General features: G+C 34.9%; 1 protein-coding gene across 2 annotated transcripts; it reads left to right on the top strand.

The window, feature by feature from the left end:
- The first annotated feature begins 2,974 nt into the window (after positions 1-2,974).
- LOC125240990 (collagen alpha-1(XXV) chain-like) lies at positions 2,975-16,548 on the top strand. 2 transcript variants are annotated; one of them, XM_048149241.1, is made up of 18 exons: positions 2,975-3,058; positions 3,647-3,672; positions 4,184-4,217; positions 4,309-4,328; positions 4,620-4,661; positions 4,992-5,045; positions 6,268-6,312; positions 7,050-7,094; positions 7,435-7,479; positions 7,819-7,872; positions 8,927-8,971; positions 9,675-9,719; positions 10,744-10,797; positions 11,001-11,054; positions 11,409-11,453; positions 12,356-12,400; positions 15,664-15,805; positions 16,308-16,548. In XM_048149241.1, the coding sequence occupies exons 1-18, from the start codon at positions 2,977-2,979 to the stop codon at positions 16,334-16,336; spliced, it is 906 nt and encodes a 301-aa protein (XP_048005198.1). In that variant the 5' UTR covers positions 2,975-2,976; the 3' UTR covers positions 16,337-16,548. The 2 variants fall into 2 exon arrangements, with proteins under 2 accessions (XP_048005198.1, XP_048005207.1); XM_048149250.1 differs by lacking the exon at positions 7,435-7,479.
- The last annotated feature ends 6,354 nt before the right edge of the window (positions 16,549-22,902 follow it).

The following is a 22,902-nucleotide window of genomic DNA, read 5'->3' as shown; positions in this document are numbered from 1 at the left end:
ATGTGTACTGAAAAACGCTCTAAATGTGCAAATGAATAATTTGTAACTCGTGCTGATTTAAAACAATCCCTTCGGAATTCTTTAATTTATCGCCGCACTTCCAACGTAAATGAGTGTAGTTTCAATTCATTTATCATAGAAACTAACATTTAGAGCCGGGAATTTGTCTGTATTTGGAGAATTTGTCTGTAAAGCAAATGTTTGTATCAGACCCGAGAGAAGCCTGCACTAGGTACGAAACCTTGTGAAAGTGAAAGTGTTAAATCATAATAATGTAAATTCAGGTGTGTCTTCATTGCGAAAAGATTTGCCTTCGAATTGTTACCGAAACGTACGAACATGTCATGCTATTTCAGTCAGTGTCAATACAAGATGTACTGACAATACTGACATTGACTGAACTAGCATGACAAATACGAACGTTTCCGAAGGAAACCTTTTCGCACTACATCACATATCGTCACTACTTTAAAAAAAACTTGTATCTTCGTCTGTCAATGAAAAGAAATAGGCCTTGTAGTAATTTGAACTATGATATGGAATGCATACAGACTAACATGCGTTTTGTTTTTAACTTTGAGGAACAGCGTGAGATACGAGATTTTTTAAAAGTAGTGACGATATGATTGAGGCATAACGAATAACAATTTATAGTTTTAATTTTAGAGGACCAGAGGGACTTTTGAAATTATATAACACACCTACAGATTTCTCCTGTAAAAATCAGGAAAAAAAAAACCGCTAATACAGCGCCTTCATAATAACTTTACGTGACAAAAATTACGCTGTGATTATGTATCTAATCGCTCTTTTCACCACGCATTTCCAAATGGTCTTCCATTACAGAAACAAACTTTGCTTATTAGGCTTTCGCTGGAAAAATAGCATTAAAACCTCATTTAATTAAATTATCGCAAATTACATGGCAAAATAGCTTATATTTATTTACTAATAATGTATTTTACTGTTTGTTTACACCAATATGTTGTAAACATGAATAAACGTGATTATTTAACGATTGCTTATTAGTTACCATGAAAATAATAATTTACATGTATTCAAAGACCTATATAACTTCGTAAAGACCGATAAAGTCTAATAAAAACTCCCCCAAAAAACGTCATACAAAAAAGGTACGGTGAGCTATCAAATGGCGATACACCTTTCGTGGTATAGTTACGCTCTGTTTGCTAGATGGCGCTAATATTAATATATGACATTTTAAAACATAGAAGTGTGAAGCTATGAATACGCTATTGGTACGCTTCAATCCAAATTAGTCAAAAGATCTGAGCGTGAGCGGCGTCAAAAAAGTTTAAGCTTGTGTCGAGAGATGGCAGTCTATGCACTGTGATTACACATTTTACTTGACAGTCATTCTCTATAATACTCGATCCTCTTTGATGTATTATAGACCCTCTTACTCCCCTAAAACTATGTTTTCGTGACCTTTTTCGCTTCTAAAAATACACTGGCTTCTAGAAAATGTTATTTGAATCACAATTGTTTCATTTTCACCGTTTTACCCGCAGTAAGTGTTTTCTCGCCATTACAATAATGGCTAAGTGCTGTCACTAACAGGGCTTGAGTCAAATGGACCGTTGCAAATTCCTTATGTAAATCCTTTTACAATCCTTCCAAGGGTTTTATTTTTGCTTTATCGATTTTCATGACGCGATTAGAGCTTTAAGATAATCTTAAGGTAAGTCAAATATTAGCAGCACCGTATAAATTTCATAATAGCTAGTACGAGTAATAACGTACAGAAAGAACACTTCCTACAATATCGAAGTTAGACAAGCGATTTAGGATCAAAACGTCTTGACAGTTTCATTCATGGCACTACTCCTTTCGGGCATTTTCGCAAGAAAAATCACCAAACATTTTTTTAGGTAAGTAAATTTTTATGTCTTTCCTACTCAGAATCACGAGCCCTTCTGCACGGGAAGCATGGTCGCGCGATAAATGATAAAACATCTGGCCGTCCCTATCGCACTTATTAATAGTGCGACAGGGACGGCCTGATATTTTATCGTCTATCGCGCGACCATGCTTCCCGTGCTGGGCTCTCTTCTTTATCTGGGATAAAAACGAGAGACGAAAAATGGTCCATAAATAAATTTTCAATTATTTTGCATACTTTGTAACCGCTGTGCAAAGTGTTTTAAAAATATAACGAAGTGGAAAAATTAAATTTTGGACGCTTTTTCCGCCTAGTAGGTACTTATGATATGTCATAACAAAGATATGTAAATCCGTCTAACTTAAAAAAAAATGTACCTCAGAATGACTAAAAAAGTTAAGCTCATTAAGATGGCGCCAAACCTTTATTTGGTTGATACTCAGTTAGATGACCACATTGACTAATATTTATAAATTTTTACACATGTCAATGGATATTGGTGAATTGTAAAAAGCAAAGATTTTAATGTTGTGTCGAGAGACGGCATTGAGTGCACTGTGTTAAATACAGAATTAGTAAAACAGCTATCCGGCGCTATATATGTTCCATAGAACATATAGCGCCATCTTTCGAACCTTAACTAAATTGGCTAGAGCTCTATTTGCCCCCCAAGGAACCCTCTATTCCTGACTAAGAAAGTTATTTCATGAATGTCTACGAGATGGCGTTGTTCGCTAAACCTTGTTCAGCATGGTGCTACCTTTTCAGGCATTTTGTAATGTTTTTCATAGATGGCGCTGAATTATCGTAAAAAATTAAAAATATTCTTGCAATTCCTAACAAATACATTTAAACAGTGGATGCACCTAACATTAAAAACAAATGTATTTATTTCACTTTACATAATAATTCCTCCTTGTAAAAATATTACAATATAAATAGAATTGAAATATTCATAGCACAAAGTAAAGGCAAATGATAAGTTTAGTTTCCTCAAGGAAAAATGTGACTTAATAAGTAAGTATGGTATTTCGGTGTATCCTATATTTTTGCTCAGTCTAATATTAGCAACCATGTGGTTAGTAATAAACTCCTGTAAAACTATTATTTATTTTATAACTTTAGTATGGTTTTCAAATTTAATAAACTGTGAAGGTAAGCATTTTATTTTTCATTTTTGCGCGTTAATTAGATGGTTATTAAATGCTTCTTTGAAGCTACATATCATTAATTAAAGTTTATACCAAATAAATAAAGATCTTTATTTTGATATTATACAGTATTCAATTTTAGTTTAAGACGTATAATATTAAGTATATTGACAATTTTAATAAATTTATTTCTTTATCTAGCAAGCAGTTCGTTTAATTTTCGTCAATAGTGTAACTTTACCACATTGTATCTTATTACATAAACATATTAGTGTTGAAGGACCCTTAGTGCGTTTTCACATTATCCGATCCGATATCGGATGTCGGACCGATATCACATACATCACCGGCGCCATCTTGAATTTCTTCCATTGAAATTCTTCCGACATCCGATATGGGATCGGATAATGTGAAAACGGCCTTACGTTGACGGGTTAAGAATCCCCCCCCTTCTTTTCTCTTGTACAGTACCTAAGTAAATAGAATGCTATATCATTATTATGTAAAATGGTTTATGCTATTAAAAATATATATTTATTGATTAAAGCATTTATACTTTATATGTAACATAGAAAACTATTTTCTTTTTCAGTTGCACCAAGTTCAAGGAAAGATGAGGTATTGTTTTTTATTATTATTTAGGGGAACTTTCAAACTATTTGAAATAAATTGAATTTCAATATGAAACTTTGATAATTGATTTCTGATTGCTGCTGTAATACGACCAAATACATTAAAACAGATATTTTATATAGTTGAAATTAAATTGCAGATACAACTGACTCAATAACCTTATTAGACCACCTTATTAATATTCCTTTACTCGGGACCATGCACCATTTTCCGGCAATTTGGAATTTCAAGTTGATAGACTTTCAACTCACAAAGTGAAACTAGGCTATAATGGAATCCTTTCTTGCAATATTATTGAGATCAGTGTGCGAAGACGAATGCACAATTGCTCACGAAACGCTCATGATAATATCTCTTTTGTAGCTATTTACCTCTATCGCTCTTGCGTATTGGCGCGACAGAGCCAGACTACATTTCCGCGGTGTTTCGGTGGCGTTTCGCGTGCAGAAATGCCATTCAGCTACATAGATATATCAACACAATAATTTTGTTTTAGGTAGTATCGAGTGGACAATGCGAAGCAAAAATAAGTATGTCTGTTTAATTATTTATCATTCATACGACGTCCATATCTTTATAAAACAATTTCTTATTTTCAATCACACTTTTTCGTGTTCACAGGGCAATGTTCAGTGAAAACGGTAAGTTTGTTATTATCATTTCTATAAACAAATAAACAGTTTCAGCACTTTAGGATGTGATCTTTTAGAATTCGAACATTTTCTATTCATAATAAATTTTATCCGTGAATGAACAAATGAAGCAAACTTTACCTATTTTATCATTACAAAACTTTATAACTAACTATGTGGGTATCATGTTCAGTATGTTAAATATAATATTTTAAAACACAAACTTTGCAAATATATAAAAGCAAGTAGCACTGTACTGAGCGTTATACTGTATCTACTTTTAAACTTCCTTTCGTGCAGGTTCCAAACTTCAGCAAAAGCCATACTCTACACGGTGTGAAGGTAAGTTTGCGTTCGTTTAATAACTTTTTATTGTTACAATTTGAATCGACTTGTACTTGTAAACTACATCTAAATAGGTAATTTTTATCAAGCGCTGGGCGAATGTAGTTTACGATGTAGAAACGTTCGTATTTGTCATGATAGTTCAGACAATCAGTGCTTCTTACACTGAAGCTGAAACAACATGACGTCTTCGTACGTTTCAGTGCGAAAACAAGACTTATCGCGTTACAATACAATACACAAATATTAGTACCCATATAAAATAAAAAAAATCACTTGAATTTATTTTCGTTTTTTTTTTAATTTATTGGCACCAACTTGTTACAGGGTGATCCAGGACAAAAGGGGATTAAAGGCGATAATGGCCTAGAAGGCATAAATGTAAGTAGGTACTGCATTTACTTGAAAAGTCTCCGTGCCTGTAAACATGACATATACTATTAGCAAGGACGATACAATACGGGTCAAACAAAGACCATATAAAAAGCGTAGGTACCTGAAATGTATGGGCCTTGTGGGCTTAAAAATAGATGGCGCTGTTTCGCAGCCGGGAAGTGGCCAAAATCATATTTTCTCCATATATTACAAATGACATGCTTCTTATTTTTTATTATAAGAACAAATGACATGCTTCTTATAATACACATTTTGAAAAAAAAATTTGTAGGCATTTAATAGGTTGCGCCCTATACATCCCTATATATAAATCCTATATAAATTGTCCTTGCTATTAGTCTATTAAGAAATAATATAGATATATTTCTATTTTTTTCATCGAAGACCCACATGAAGTTTTCTTTATTTATATTACATTACTGTTTGAAATATATGCCTTTTTATAATATTATACCTAATATCTGGGCAACCGAGCTTCGCTCGGTTCTGTTTCGTATCCTTGACATGTGTCGCCATCTAGTTCAAAAATGAATAGTACTTACATCGAGCGAAAGAATTCTCAGCCTTAACAACACAACTACTCCACACGAGATGGCGCGCATTTCGCCACAAAAACTCAAATAGTGTATTTTCTATTCGTTTTAGCCTTGACCTGTGTCGCCATCTAGTGTTTGCAATAAATAGTACTTACATCGACCGAAAGAATTCTGTCTTAACAGTACAACTACTGCACACGAGATGGCGCGCGAAGAAAAACGCATGAAAACTCGAAAATTCGCGTTTTCCGGGACCTAAGGATAAGTTAGACCGATTTTTCACCCCAAAAACCCCCACATAACAAATTTCTGCGAAATCGTTAGAGCGGTTTCCGAGATCGTCAGTGTAAATAAATATATATATAAATAAATAAATAAATAAATAAATAAATATACAAGAATTGCTCGTTTAAAAGTATAAGAATATGCGCATAAGTCAAATATAATATTTTTTATTGTAAATCTAAATAATGCTTATGACAAATATTCTGCCCTGCTACTTAAGCCGAGTGGCGTTATCTCAAAACCAAATGATTTTGAAAATGAAACTGTCAGTTATAGATACTTAAGTATAAGTTAGCTATGGATTTTTGTTTGAGATAGCGCTTTTCAGCTTAGGAGGGCAGTATTGAGCTGATTAAAATCACAAATGAGTTACTTCATTCCTACAGGGTCTACCTGGGTTAAAAGGAGACAAAGGAGAGAGCGGTCTTCAGGTTAGTTTTTTTTGCATTCTTATTGCTTTTGTTACGTCTACACTGAGGAGTGAAGATCAGTTAAGTGATCAACGTTTGCTATGAAGCCGGCCGTGAAATCGTTAAAATAATTAGTATAGACAGCTTATTTGCTTAAAGATATAAAAAAAAGTTATTTGTATTTTTGGTACAGTCAGCAGCAGAAGTAGCGTAGCGGGCAAAGTGTTCAAAATGAACTTGACACGATCTTATTTTTAAGACAATAAGAGCGTGTCAAGTTCATTTTGAACACCTTGCCCGCTACGCTACTTCTGCTGCTGACTGCACATAGGCTGAATATTAAACTGTACTAGAATTACAAAAACCACTGACCTTTTGCAAGCTCCGGCGGCCTGTCATGTGCCTGTGGTCAGCGTTTTAAGTAGTTTTAACGCACAACATAACTTTAAATGTGTCGAGGTTTTCGACCCGGCTCGGCGTATCTCTTCAATTCTTCATGCACACACATATATGCTATAAATAAACAATTTATATTAAACTGAGCTAAAAACTCTTACCTTCTGTAATTATTTTTCAACTAACAATCGTCACTGATTGTCACACTATCATACGTCAAATTTGACTTAAAAAATACTTCCATTTTAGTTTTATTTGAGACTGTCAGGTACGTGCTTTGGTGCTTGCACATATACTGAAAATTGAGATAGTGTGAAATTGTAAATGCTTGCAGACCTACTATTTTGTTTATAATTTACCAGGGACCACCAGGAACAAAAGGACACGTAGGAGAAATTGGATTGCCGGTATGTTTCACACTTTCATATTAATATAGAAGCGCTTTTAGTATTGAAATTTAAAAAACCAATCTCTCAACCGAAACCCAAAGTTAATTCAGCTATGATTTCGATATTATTTCACGTTAATGACTGTTTTATGAAATACTAGCAACCCGCCCAGGCTTCGCACGGGTACTATACCTACATGTAAACCTTCCTCAAAATCACTCTATCTATTAAAAAAAAAAAATCCGTTGCGTAGTTTTAAAGATTTAAGCATACATAGGGACATAGGGACAGAGAAAGCGACTTTGTTTTATACTATGTAGTGATAGTGAGTGATATACCGATTTTACTATCTATACAGGGCTTACAAGGGAATCCGGGAAATGATGGTGTCAAAGGAGACATGGTATGATGGCTATTTTAAATTATATAATAAAAATATGTATTTCTTGCCACTAAAATGAACAATTACACTATAGATTAAATATAAAAAGACCATACCATCCCATACATTAAAATGCGACCGCCTAAGAACGCGCATACACTACACCACACATAGATGGCGCCACATAAAATGCCTTGTTGCCATCGATTATTTGTAGATTGGCGTCAATTGTCACTTTCGAGCCATAAATCTATGTCAAAAGTGACACTTAACGCCATCTACAAGTATAATCGAAAGCTACAAGACATTTTTTTGTTGCGCCATCTATGATTACAACTATATCGCCTTTTTCGCCTACAGGGTCAAAAAGGGGAGAAAGGAGAAGAAGGGAAAAGAGGTTACGATGGCAGGAATGTGAGTTTTTAGTTTATTTGTATCTAATTTTTGCCACATTAGAACATGACAAAGAAGCAGACGATTAGAACTTTTTTATTACTAGCTTTTGCCCGCGGCTTCGCTCGCGTTAAATTCGCGGAAATTATAAAATGGTCCATACAAAAGTCCATCCCCAATTTTATGTAAGTGGGGGTCAGAAAGAGACAAAAAGTAGCCTATGTCACTTTCCATCCCTTCAACTATCACCATATAACTATAACCTTCAAATCAAGAGTGAACAGGCATCTTCTGGGCGGGCTCACTCCATCGTAGGCCACGTCTTTGCCTTCGGCTATACTTCGTTTCTTTTAAGATTAGAATTATCTGTCAAACGGGTAAACAAAGAAGCAGTGGTCGTAGACCTTCCTTCTTCGATTTCGGCCGATACCACTGATTTCTTGGAACTTATAACTTATAATACTATGTACATAAGTTCCAAGAAATCAGTGGTATCGGCCGAAATCGAAGAAGGAAGGTCTACGACCACTGCTTCTTTGTTTACCCGTTTGACAGATTAGAATTAATCTTAAAAGAAACGAAGTAAAGTGGCCAAGAGTAAGCCCATTCGAATTATTTGTTCACCTGATAAAAAAACAATGGTGCTCCGTTTTTTTCATGTTTTTTTTCATTTCTGAACAAAAAAACATTTGTTTTTTTTTTTCTATTTGCAAACCTAGTTCAACCCCGGCTCGTACCAATAAATTTCTCGGAACTTATGCGCGAAACTTCATTTGATATTTGCCAGTCGGTTTTCGGTGAAGGAAAACATCGTGAGAAAACCGGATTAATTCCAATAAGGGTAACTACCTTCGGGTCAGATGCAGTCAGTTTCGTAAAACTGTGTCTACGTCAAATCTTGGGATTAGTTGTCAAAGCGGATATGATACGGTTTAGATACGTCGTGTTAGTTTAACATACTATAAGTATCGGATATGGGATTTATATCGTCTCGTTTATTACATAATTAGTAATTTTCATATATTATTCAAATTTTTGTTTTTATAATACTTCCTGTTTCATCTGATTCACACAGGGGTTACCAGGGCTAGATGGACTTAAAGGCGATGCAGGTTTACAGGTGAGTATGTGAAGGATGTTTCGTTTTCTTTCAACCCCTTATCTGCCAGGAGTGGCACTGAAGCTTTGGTAGTTTCGTGTGCTCTGCCTACCCCTTTATGGGATACAGGCGTGATTGTATGTATGTATGTATGTATGTAGGTATATGAAGGATTTGAGCTGTTTGTAATAGTTAAATAAAAAAAAAAACATTATTAAGCAAGGTTGCAAGGTTGAGACTTCCTAGTAAGTAGGAATTTATAATACCTGTGACCTTGAGGCCTGCTCTTCCACAGTTATCTAGTAGTTTTATTTGTTCACAATAAGGATTAAAAGAACATTATTTATTTTATGCATCATTTCACTCTCCATAAAGACGGAAAGTATACATGGCGAACTATCGCTAAAAGGATTGCTCATAGCTCATAAACTTTAAATATTTTGTAGTGAAAATATTTAAATATTACAATGGTTTTTATGGCTGAAAGGCCTGAAAGTGACACACTAATTTTGGTAGCTTGATTTTCTGAGTCTAGCCTTTTTGGGAATACCTACAGGCGTGAGTTTATATAAATACTTGTGTAGGTATGTTATAAAAAAAAGTGTAACTAAAATTACTTATATTCAATAAAATAATCAAAAAAATTACTATTTAAAATTACTAACAGTATGTACTTTTTGTAAAAACGTAGTTTAGTAAAAATAAATAGATCCGTGTGTTACAGGGCCCACCGGGAATAAATGGAGAGAAGGGAGAAAAAGGGTCTGAAGTAAGATAATTATTTACATAATATAAACACTAAGACTAAGCATGAAACTTAATAGCTAGCTTATATATGTATAAAATAGACCCTTGAGGAATTGCACCAAGGATGTTGGCGGGTGAATCCACGTAAAAGTAACGTGAGTCACGACTTCATTGTTTACATATTTGTAGGTACTACAGCTACAAATGAAAGGATGTTTGCATATATCGGGAAAGTAACACTTATTTAGAGATAGATTATCACTTGAACTTGAATCATTAATTAATGGAACTTGCCATAAAATCGTGACTCATGTTACTCTTGCTGCGGATTGACCTGGCCTGGCGACATTTCCTCCCTGCGTTGTATTGCAATGCTGATACAAAAATAAGTTAATGTAAAAAATTAGATTGTTTGTAGGTTAGGTATAGGCTTAGCTTAGGAAAGTCTACCGTCTCCAATTCTCTTTTAACTGCTCGAAGGTTAACTGGAAGAAATCCCTTAATGGGATAAGTTTGCCTTTGTACAAATGATGTGTGTGTTCTTTTTCTTTCCTGTTATTATGTGTTCTTATTTTTGTACAATAAAGTGTATTACTACTACTAGTACTACTTAATTAGATAGGTACTAGTACCTAGTAAGTAGGAAGTAGTTACTAATACAATATTGTCTTCGATTATCGCGATAGTTACTCATGAAATAAAACTATGGAAACGGATTAAATCTCGTATAATGAATTTACAATTCATCCCGACGTTTCTAACACTTTACAGCATTCGTGGTCAACGGGTGACTGAGGAAAAATTACAATGTGCAAGAGCTACGGTACATACAAGAAATAGTAACGAACCATGACCTTAAATAATATGCCACGAATGTTGTAAAGTGTTCGAAACGTCGGGATGAATTGTAAATTCATTATACGCGATTTAATCCGTTTACATAGTTTTATTTCATTATTAATACAATATTTAAGGAAATACATTATTAATTTATTGAGTCATTTCTCAGATCAACCTAAAAACCATCGAAATTTTATGATTTTCAGGGTAACCATGGAATGCCCGGAGCACTAGGAAATAAAGGAGATTCGGGCAAAGACGTAAGTTTTTAAAAACAATTTTTTTTTTACTCTACTATTTTTTTATGCGACTTGAGAAGTTGAGACCGTTATACGTTATTTAGTCCATGTAGCCTGAGTGAAACGCAAGGCTGACAGACATCATTTAGATACGTCAGTTTGATTGGCATCCTAATTCCCAATATTTATGTATGAGTATGAAATTTATGTAATTAATTTAACAGGGCCTGCCAGGAACGAAAGGAGAACCAGGTTTACAGGGAATCAAAGGTGATAATGTAAGTTCATATATTTATTTTTCCATGTTATTTATTCTTAATATTCCGGTATTTAAATGTAAAATATTTTGAGTAGGTATTTATATTTTCTCTCATAACACGTGAATTTTCAAAATTAAGAACTTACTTTTTGGTTTATCCAAATACTTTTCCTACTTACACACAAGATGGTTTAATTAGACAGCTGGTTTGATCTCACGCCTGAGATATCTCGTGCTAAGCTACCCGTGTGCTTACCACTGCTGTTACTGAATTTAATTGCATATACTCGTAGGGAATTGCACTCGTACAGAATTAGTTCAAGCAAGATACACTGCAAGTGAGAGAACACTTAATTATGTTTTTTTTTTATAGGGCGTACCGGGAATAAGAGGCGAAAGAGGAGATAAGGGTGCACAAGTGAGTTTCCGATGGTAGTTAAAATACACTTACCACTTAGGAGTATTAAATTAGAAGAACATTTTCAATGGCTAGATTTATTAAGTTTTTAAGGATTTAATTATCAAACGTTAGGGGAGATTGACTATTAGTGGTAGGTTGACTAACGATTAAAAATTTGAGCCAAAAATCTAACTTGAGCCAACCAGTGATACGATATGAGGTACGAGAGGCTCACCGGTGACTGAGTGGGGGGAGGTGACGGACTTTCGTACCTCACTGAATGGCTCAAGTTTGATTTTTGGCTCAATTTTTTAATAGTTAGTCAACCTACCCCTATAGTCAACTACCCCGGTCTCCCCTAATTTATTACATTTTTTGAGGATTTAATGCTACGAAGTTAAAACAATACCAAGTTAATTTGGTTTTCCGCTCACTAGCTCGGAAACACGTGTTTTGTCCTTTAATACCAGCGGGTAAAAACGCATTTTATCCACTAGTGGGTAAAGTAATTTGACCTTGAATAAAGTCAAATTAACTGCTTTAAAATTGATAAAAGTAGGTGAAACTAGTAATAAAGATGATTTAAACCTGTAGAACTACTGGAAGCAGTGATAAACGCATTTTTTGCGTTGTAGTAGTCGCTATAGTGAGGGGAAAAGTTTTGTGTTACACTCGGGTGCAAATCCTTTCACTTGCTCGTTTTTCAATTCCACACTCGGCGTTAAAATACAACTTTGCCCCCTTGTATAACAAATAACTATTGGTTTTGGTTCGCTTGGTGGACTCACTTACATCAGTGGGGCCAGCCAAATTCGCTTCGACTTAGCTTGGAATGACTGTACAGTAGAATATAATATAAATTGTGCAACGATTAAGTACACTTAAACTTATTATTTAACTAAATTCATATGTTTGCACAGGGTATATCAGGACCAAAAGGGGACCGAGGAGAAATGGGCCCAGCTGTAAGTTATTTGTGTAATATTATATTTCAGCCGGATCGTATAATCCGCCTTATCACATTACGGCTAGCCATATTACGAATGTATTCGATTCCATACGCTGTTGAGTACGGCGAATTATTTATTTATTGGCTTTTACACACTGGTTAAAAACTTATTACATATATGTACAGTCAAGTGCAAAAATACGTATCGAAATAATCATGTCATAAATATGGTACTACGCTCTTATTACACTGGACTAAGATGCTATAGGACATATTTTTGAGTAAGATGTGTGCACCCATATTTTTACACTTGACTGTACAGTCAACCAATTGGTTCTAGAGTGGCCTAGGATTCAAATATAGGATAAATGGATAGGTGTCAATAAGACAGGGTTCCACTGGCCTATGATTCACTGTCTTATTGACACCGTGCTGTATTTGTCAAAAAAGTCACTTGGACGTTTACTGTGAAAAGGTTATAGATTCAAATTGCCTAGGATTCAAATTGGTTGCCCGTACATTAAATTAAATACTATTCAAAATTACTATTATTCTCTTTATTCATTTTAATTCTTAGGCTAGGTTTTTTTGTAATATGATTATAAAAGTAAAATACAAAACCACGTACAAAACAATACAAAATACAAAATATATAAACACATTATAAAAAACCTAACCTAGGGTGCCGCCAGCAGCGGGGCAGGGCCCAAGCTGCCGGTGGTTAGGGCTGCAGAGAGAGGAACCGTCGGACTATCTGCGCCGTGTCCAAGATCACCGCCTTCTGCATCTGACCCTTGATCCAACCACCTAGCGAGAATCTCTCGAGATGTTGGTCGAGACTCTTCGCTATGAGACCGTTCACTGAAACGACTATCGGGACAATGATCGTCGAACCAACATCCCACATGGCGGTTATCTCGTAAGCCAAGTCTAGGTACTTACTGGACTTGTCCTTCTCGGCTTTCACGAGATTCTCATCATGGGGGATGGTGATGTCGACGAGCACGGCCCGGCGTTGCGATCGATCTATTATGACAATGTCAGGCTTATTACTATTATTATTATACAATCCGTCTGCGACACACATATAAGTATTTAGGTAAATCTTCCATGAATGTAGATTATTTATTCAAAAGACATACAAGCTAGGTAAATAAGTACATGTAAAACTAACTTAAAAATACTAATTGACATACTACTCTATTAAAAGTAACATCCATACTAATATTATAAATGGGAAAGTGTGTGTAAGTCTGTTTGTTTGTCCGTCTTTCACGGCAAAACGGAGCGACCGTCCAATTGACGTATTTTTTAAGTGGAGATAGTTGAAGAGATGGAAAGTGACATGGGCTACTTTTTGTTTCTTTCTAACGCGAGTGAAGCCGCGGGCAAAAGCTAGTTACCAAGGCTCGGAACCGGTTTATTTTTTACCGGTTAAAACCGGTTTATTTTGATTTTACTCCGAACTTTGTAAAGAACGCGAACGTTATGAGAACTTTATTTTAAACGAAATAAACCGGTTTATTCGACGAGCGGCAAGACGCACCGGCGCCGCGTATCGTTCACTAGCGACTTTTTTGTTTGGTTAGAACAGTATTACCTATCACACTGCGGAATAAACCGGTTTATTTTGTTCTAAACCGGTTAATCGAACGAAACCTTTATGAAAGCGTTCCCCTAAAAACCGATTTAAAAATAGCGGTTTGAAAATTTAACCGGTATCCGAGCCCTGCTAGTTACCTACTACTAAACAGAGATGTTAAAAAATAGGTTGTGCTATGTATTTAAATGCAAAATGCAAATACTTTGGGTTTTTACCTATTTCAAATAAAAATACAAAGTAGTTTTACAAAAAGGTATTTGAAATACAAAATGCAAAATAGGTATTTTCAAAATACCTTTATTCAAATAAAATACTTTTTTGACATAAGGTAAAACTTTTATTTTTAAGATGTGTTTAAAACACAGAAATCACAGAATCACCAGAGAGCCCAGAAACCTGGCTCCTTCCTGGCTCTATAAAATTAACACGATAAAAAGTGAAACCAAAATAGACTGTCTCCATGTCTTTTACCTAATATTATAAAAACGAATGAAAGAGTTACATCGCATGTATGAAATATGAAAAAAAATCCTAAAATAATAGTACTTAATATTAAATAGGTATACGAATCGATATGGATTTTCCCCGATTTTTCGATGTTCACGGTCAGGGTGCTTTGGGATCTTGTAAAAATCGCTTACTATTTATTGAACCTTAATTATTATGGAACCACTATGTTGGCAGCACTGAAAATAAGTGTGTTATTGTAAAACATCAAATTAAGCACTTCCGAACGTGTTGTCCCGGTCACCTACATAACTTAGGCAGACAAAGAAAAAATAGAATACGCGCTCGGTACCATCTATCTTACGTCAAAAAGTGACAAAAAGCATTTTGTATTTTGAAGTGGTAGAAAATACAAAATACTTGCACTAAAAAGTATTTCAAATAAAATACAAAATAGTTTTCGATAAAGGTATTTAAAATACCAAATACAAAATAGGTATTTTGTATTTTGTATTTCTATTTGAAATGCTTTTAATCTCTGCTAATACTAAAAGTAAACCCTATATACAAAACTCGTTCCAGGGCCTCTCAGGTGCAAAGGTAAATAGGGCAATAATATTTTCAGGCACTGTATTTTTACAAAAACAGATGCCTATGGCTGTATATTAAATGTCCAGTCATTGTGTAGGTTACCCTGCATCATTAATCTCCTTTTATCTTAACGGAGGACAGGCAAGTTTATTATTCTTTCCTAAGCTATCTTTCGTAAAAAATAAAAACATTGCATAAACTGCAAGCCACTGAGAATAACGGATACTGGACAGCAGTGAGAGAAATTATTTAATATTTACTTGAAATTATTCCCAAAACAAGGTGCTCGTAGGTGTTGATGACGACTATTCAGTACCTAATGAGGAGGCACACTGACATTTTATCCCGCAAGGCGGCGCCTGTGCAAGTGCCTAAGCATGTCGCTCTCTCTCTCACGTATGAAATTTTTTATCTATGAAATGGACTAATAGGGTGGCGCCATCTGTCATAACTTTTGAGTGTGCCTCCTCCTTGATTGAAAATTTTGTATTTGTATTGATAATACTAGGTAATAGAACGCGTCCATCTACAAGTGTGTGTTCAAAATTTTGCGACAGGCGTATCCAGTACAAATCGCCCGACATATCCGATCTCCTTCCTTCCTATATCTGTGGTATTCTTTGTATTATGATTTTTAGGGTAGTCCTGGCGAGAGCAAACCCTGCACTTGTCCCCCAGGGCCGCCTGGGCCTCCCGGCCCACCTGGCCTGCCTGGTTTAACCGGCAAAGTAGGACCACAGGGACCACAAGGCCCACCTGGGCCAGGTAGTCCACTTCCAGGTAAAGCTGAAATCGACCAATTTATAGCTACCTATAGAATATTTATATTAGGAAAACGTTTTATAGACAATTTGATGTACCTAAGTGACTTTTAAAGCGTTGTTCTGCTAATTTTAATATTACCTTTATAGTCTTAAAAGCACTTAAATAAAAATTCCATACAATAAATATCATAAACTAGGCAATTAAAAAGAAAACTAATTGCAATTCTGCTAATTGTTAACATATAAATATATGTCAGTGGCGGCTGGCGAAAATATCTGCTAGGCAAGGCAACACCAAAGCAAAACGAAACCTACCTTAACATTAGGTACTTTACTAGTAATCAATTTTAGGCAAGCCGGTGGGAATCGGCTTGTATGGACCAGCCGCTGCTGATGTATATAGAGATAGCACATAGTGTAGAAATGTTATTAATTATTGAGTCGAATTTTGTCACAGTTTACATCCTTAATGACGTTGATGCTTTGTCAAAACATTATGAATTTTTATTTCATTTCAGGAATCGGAGGTGATGAAGATGAAGATTAAATTCAGTACACATATGTGTTACATTTAATAATTAGGTATATTAAATTATTAATATTAGTTTGTGATAGTAAAACTTTTTAAATTATGCGAAATTAACAAATCCTTATCGTATTGATTTTGAATGAGAGACTAAAACCCTAATATTAACACAATCATGGTGGTTACAAAAATACTAGTTTGCGAAGTAACATTTCACTTTGATAACATACCAAAATAAATGTTATTCAACAGAACCAACGTCATTTTCACCTTATTGGAACTTTTCCCCATTGTCACCATATGACGCCTTGCAACATGATATTGCGTACCGTGTAGGTTACTACCAATTTGAGATTGTAGTGAACGATTTGGCAAACGGTTACACCTCGATATGTGGGAGTTGGCAACAACAGAATCCGAAGTACTTACTAGCAGCCTAATTGAAATGTCCTGGTTGATATCAGTACTGTTTTTTTTGAGAATAAGCACCTATAAGTACAGCTTTTAGCTAGACTAAAGTCAACATTATTTTTCATAATAAAAGTGAATTAAGATTAAATTAATTTAAAGTCAAAGGGTATACAATTTCTTTGATCATCAATATACATTAATTAATTTACTATCTCTATCATAACATATAATTTTAATTTTATTTATAAAAGAAGCACATGTCAATCATTTTTTCGATGGGTAGATGAAATCCGTGAAATCATAATAACATCGCTTCACTGGGATTAGTAGCGTATTTATTATACAAAAGAAAGGTCCATGCATCACAAAGGGTAGCCTAAGACTAAAATGATGACGATGATGATCTATTTTCTTTACAGGTAGGTATATTGTTCAACAGATTTTTGATTGATAGTCAATTCAACTTATGTTCACAATGGAACTTTTATTAATAGTTATTTTTAAACATCAAGTTTAAAATGCAAATCGAATAACACACACCAATGCGAATTCAATCGGCAAAGTAAAATGGGTATAAAGCTATTGGCTATCCGTTATAACACGTTCGGAAGGGCTGAAGCTGTCAGATAAGACAAAGTAACAATAGCTGTTGGGATTCCGCTGTTATTGAATCAAATATTTATAACTATTGAGTGGGAGATTGGAAATTTCAGTTTTAGTGTGTCTAAGTTTGGTTTCCTCAGACTAGACACTACTAGGCTGTACTGAATATCGGTCGTTTATCTGCTTATATGAGTATTGATGTACGTATATCATGTTCTCAACTGAGTGTGTCAGTAATTAGAAACCAATAAACGGTGGGTTTAGTTCCCAACAGATCACACCCTTTTCACATTTATTAATGACTTATGGTTGAGAGTGGCATCTACTGGTGTACAATTACGTACAGTCTACCAATTGGAACCCTAGGCCACTCCACATCCATGTTAAAATGACAAGCAGTAAGAGATTTTTACAATCTGATTTATAACATCACTTTGACATAGTTCTACAGTGGCCTAGGGTTCCAATTGGTTGACTGTACAATGTCAAAGATTATGCGTACTGAAACAGCATGGCGTAATAAATAAATAGCAAATACATACCTATACTCTACCGGGATACGAACCCAACCCGGCTTGGCAGGCAGGATCTCTGCCGGTTAAGGCAGACCGGCCGTCAAATTACACTGTTTTCATTTCATTAACACTGTAAAAATGTTTGAAACAAAACTGTCAGTTTGTCACGTACTACGAAGTTCTGAAAGTTGTTTTACGGTTCTGGTAAAGTTAACGCTGTCCGTCCTGGGAATACATTGTTAAATATTTATTTTGACGGGCTACTGACCCGTCGCAGTGCCTACACGAGGAAAAATTTAATTAAACAGCGTTGCAGACTGGCTTTAATAATTTGTTACGTTCATTTTGGGTGTATTTTAGGTCATTTGAAGGGAATTGAAATAAACGCCTTTTTAAATTTGAGGTGTACAGTGTGACCTACAAGTAATATTCATTGACCTACAAGTTTATTTCATAAGAAGTAAATTTTAATCTAATCCAAACTAAAATAAAAATTTCGGTGAAATTTGCAATATTATTATTTAGTTTTATTTAAGTGTCAGTGTCACTGACATAATTCGAGTATTAAATCATCAACTTACATTACTATACTTCGTATGAGTCATTAAAATTACAGATTCATGATATAATTTACAGAGCGTAATTTCCATACCGTATTATCTCACGTCTCAAATGCTAAGTCACCACAGATAGTCTTGAGTCAAGACTCTCGACACAGAGTGTGATTTTGTTTTAGACTATTACACATACGAATTATATATACGAATATACCTAACTATGGAATTTGCCATAGTCATATTAATTTAGCTTTTATTTAAAAATAAAATAAAATAATAAAATAAAATAAAATAATACAATACAACATTTTCTTGGATACTCTGTACATTATGGTCGTCAAATACGTGACAAGCGTATCCAATTAAAAATAAATTATACATTCTCCATACTGATATTATAAATGGGAAAGTGTGTGTGTCTGTTTGTTTGTCGGTCTTTCACGGCAAAACGGAGCGACGAATTGACGTGATTTTTTAAGTGGATATAGTTGAAGGGATGGAGAGTGACATAGGCTACTTTTTGTCTCTTTCTAACGCGAGCGAAGCCGCGGGCAAACGCTAGTACGAAATATTTTTTATAAACAATATAAAATACCTTTTATTTAAATGGCATCAAAGAAAAAAAAACTGCTTACTTTCTAAAACATACAATAATCTTACCCAGCCCAGACTGCTATTGTAGTAGTGTCCAAAAAACACGTAAAACCATATGAGCTTAAAGGAAAACTTTTTCTTTTCAGCCTTTTTTTCAATTACTGTTATGTGGAAACTGATTAAGTACGTAATGAGACTGCACAATATTTTTTGACAAAAAAAAACTTAACATGCGATGCGTTGAAAAACAAATTATCTCAATTTATACATACGCTGTAAAACAAGTAGGTACACTATCATCCACTGAATGCTCACACCATTCAGTTCACGTACGAAATTCTGTTTGGCAGAAGCAAACTGGTAATGCTTCCTTCCTCGTTGTGTTCCGGTATACTTACCAGCCCAGGCGTGAGATCTTATGACTTGAATTTGTACGTAGTAGTACAAGAATACATTTTAGAATTCGTATTTCGAGGGTTTACTGGTGAAACCAGATTGTGCAATCATGTTCACACTAGTAGTTTTTGAGTTTATTGCAAAAGATCAATCAATCAAAGATCAAAGCAATCCTTAAACTAAGTGTATTTTTTATTCTTAAAAATATGATATCTTTAGATAGGTATACAAAATTATTTTCAATCTGTCTATCATCGAATTTTAGTAAGAACTATAATGTAAAAACCATACTTTATATAAAAATGTCATTTGATCAGATTGAGAGGATATTAAATTAAGCCAGCATATTAAATTTATTGGCCCTCTTACAAGAATCATCTGCTATATTAATTTACTGAGCAAAGATACTGTTCGTAATATTAATAATATCCCAATCACTCTCAGTATGCTCATTGCTCACTCATTATCATCATGACGCAAATTGGTTAATACGAGTAACATTCAATCGCAAAATTCGTTTTTTAGCCTGTTTCTGTTAAACAAAAGATATCCGCGAAACTGGCGTGCGCTCATCTGTTTTCATTAACTCTACCGCAGAATAATCGCATATTAAGCTTTTGTTTACAGGAGTCATTATTCAATTAAATTTTACATCACCATTGTCCTATTTGGGCCATCATCAGGGCCAGTTCTAAATCTACTATGTTTTATAGGGTGACTACTCTTAAAATATGAATAATGGACATGGTATTGCTTTGTTTAGTATTCGATCCGTAAACTTAAATGAAAGGCAGTATTGTTTTAATTATTAGTGAGAATAGAACGAAATTGATATTGAACGGTTGAATTAGGTACTACAAATAACGTGTTGTCGGTCAGTCTGTATATTTCAATCTATTAGAATGTTAATCAGATCAAAACGAGTACCTACTATATCATACATTTGGTACCTAAATAAAATGTAACATTAGAAAAATAAATATATCGAAAACTAATTTAAAAATGGAAAAATTTGTTCTGGGCGAGGCTTGAACTCACGGCCTTTGGATTTATTCTAAGCCAACACAGCCTGTAAATCAAGTGTTTTTAATTACCACAAGTTTGATTTCTAATAAAATAAATTATGCTTAATGCTCTCGACATAAAAAAAGTCGTTGGCTGGTATTATCATATCAAAACCAAGCACGACAGTCAGACGCCCTCGGTAGCACAAAGCATTACAAATTATTATAATTCATCGTTATAATAGGTCGTCCCTTTCTCTGAAAGAAAAATTGCAACAATCTCTCACAGACCGCGTTAGCGAACCTTTATTATTATAATTCGTATTCCCGGCTAATAAATGTATTAAACGGACTCTCAGTCATATTTTACAGTAAAAGTTATATATTACATATTAATGTTCATTACATGGTTAGACAAAAATAAATAACCAATAACTATTTGCACTAAACTGATACAACAAACTAAGCATTAAAATGTTATTTTGGTGAGTGGGTATTGGGTAAGCATTAATTAAAATAGGATATTTTGTTGTTAGTATGGCTAACTAGATGAACAGCAGGCTTATTGCTGACCAAGGGTCGGGAAGACAATATACCCTTATTTACCTATATCAATTTTTAAATATGCCTTTACCTAAGACGGTGCTAACTTGTACACAAATAATTCAGAATTTAGACTCACAAATGAGTCCTAAGTTGTGGTTATCTTATACTTTTAAACGAGCAATTCTTGTATATTTATTTATTTATTTATTTATTTATTTATATATATATATTTATTTACACTGACGACCTCGGAAACCGCTCTAACGATTTCGCAGAAATTTGTTATGTGGGGGTTTTTGGGGGTGAAAAATCGGTCTAACTTATCCTTAGCTCCCGGAAAACGCGAATTTTCGAGTTTTCATGCGTTTTTCTTCGCGTGCAAACACTAGATGGCGACACAGGTCAAGGCTAAAACGAATAGAAAATACACTATTTGAGTTTTTGTGGCGAAATGCGCGCCATCTCGTGTGCAGTAGTTGTACTGTTAAGACAGAATTCTTTCGGTCGATGTAAGTACTATTTATTGCAAACACTAGATGGCGACACAGGTCAAGGCTAAAACGAATAGAAAATACACTATTTGAGTTTTTGTGGCGAAATGCGCGCCATCTCGTGTGGAGTAGTTGTGTTGTTAAGGCTGAGAATTCTTTCGCTCGATGTAGGTACTATTCATTTTTGAACTAGATGGCGACACATGTCAAGGATACGAAACAGAACCGAGCGAAGCTCGGTTGCCCAGATATTGATTTCAAAATGACGGTCGATTTCGACACTACAGAGCGCGTAGTCAAAAGGCCCATCGTTCTCAATACGTAGCGATATTTATCTCTCTCTTCCACATCAGTGTCACGGACATAAACATTAGACATAACAATTGTATTTTCCCCTCACTAGCTCGGAAACACGTGTTTTGTCCTTTAATACCAGCGGGTAAAAACGCATTTTATCCACTAGTGAGTAAAGTAATTTGACCTTGAATAAAGTCAAATTAACTGCTTTAAAATTGATAAAAGTAGGTGAATCTAGTAATAAAGATGATTTACCACCTGTGGAACTACTGGAAGCAGTGATAAACATATTTTTTGCGTTGTAGTTTCCTCGCTATAGTGAGGGGAAAATTTTTGTGTTACACTCGGAAGTAAAATACTTAACACACGAGAAGTAAAATACATTTGCACAAATGTATTTTACTTCTCGTGTGTTAAAAAACTCGCAAGTTCAGGATTCTATTCTCGAACCACTCGCTTCGCTCGTGGTTCAACTATAGAATCCTTTCACTTGCTCGTTTTTCAATTCCACACTCGGCGTTAAAATACAACTTTGCCCTCTTGTATAACAAATAACTATTAGTCAGTTCAAGCAAAGTTGGCAATAATTGTGTGTTCACATTGAGAATTGCTTCCTGCGTAGTTTAGCTTGCACAGCGCATCAGCAAAGCTACAAATTTCGATATAAGATCGTAGTTTTCGTATTTGTCTTTTTCGCTTTCGTCCATTGGAGTGACAGAGGCTTGGGATACAACAGCGAAGCTCGTGGAATGCCCCCAGGAGCTATAGCACTAGATATAATTGGCACATGCCAGATGTAAAAGTTTCCGTGTAAGAGCCCTATCACTCTATCGAGTTTAGAACGAATTACAAACGAAGTGAGCATTCCGCGAGTTTGCCGTGAGTGCGCAACATCTTCGGGAAGTAACTACTGAGATTATTTAAACAGAAATTGCGTGCTGGCGGCGAGTGCGTTGTATACACGCAAGAAACTCGTTGCGCGCTCGTGTCGAACTCATGCTCGCTGCGCGCTCGCCTGGCTTTCAATATTCTCACAATACACTTTAGCTCTAACTGCACTTTAGACCTAGCGCAAATATTATATGCAATCGTCAATCGTACTATTTCTACGAAAAAGGTTATCTCATTTTTGCTAAATTAAAAAGATGTCGAAAACATCGCAAACGTCTTAAG

Source organism: Leguminivora glycinivorella, chromosome 2, assembly GCF_023078275.1.
Source record: "Leguminivora glycinivorella isolate SPB_JAAS2020 chromosome 2, LegGlyc_1.1, whole genome shotgun sequence".
NCBI lineage: Eukaryota > Metazoa > Arthropoda > Insecta > Lepidoptera > Tortricidae > Leguminivora > Leguminivora glycinivorella.
Note: the sequence above shows the minus strand (reverse complement) of the source record. Positions and strands in the feature narration are given on the sequence as shown.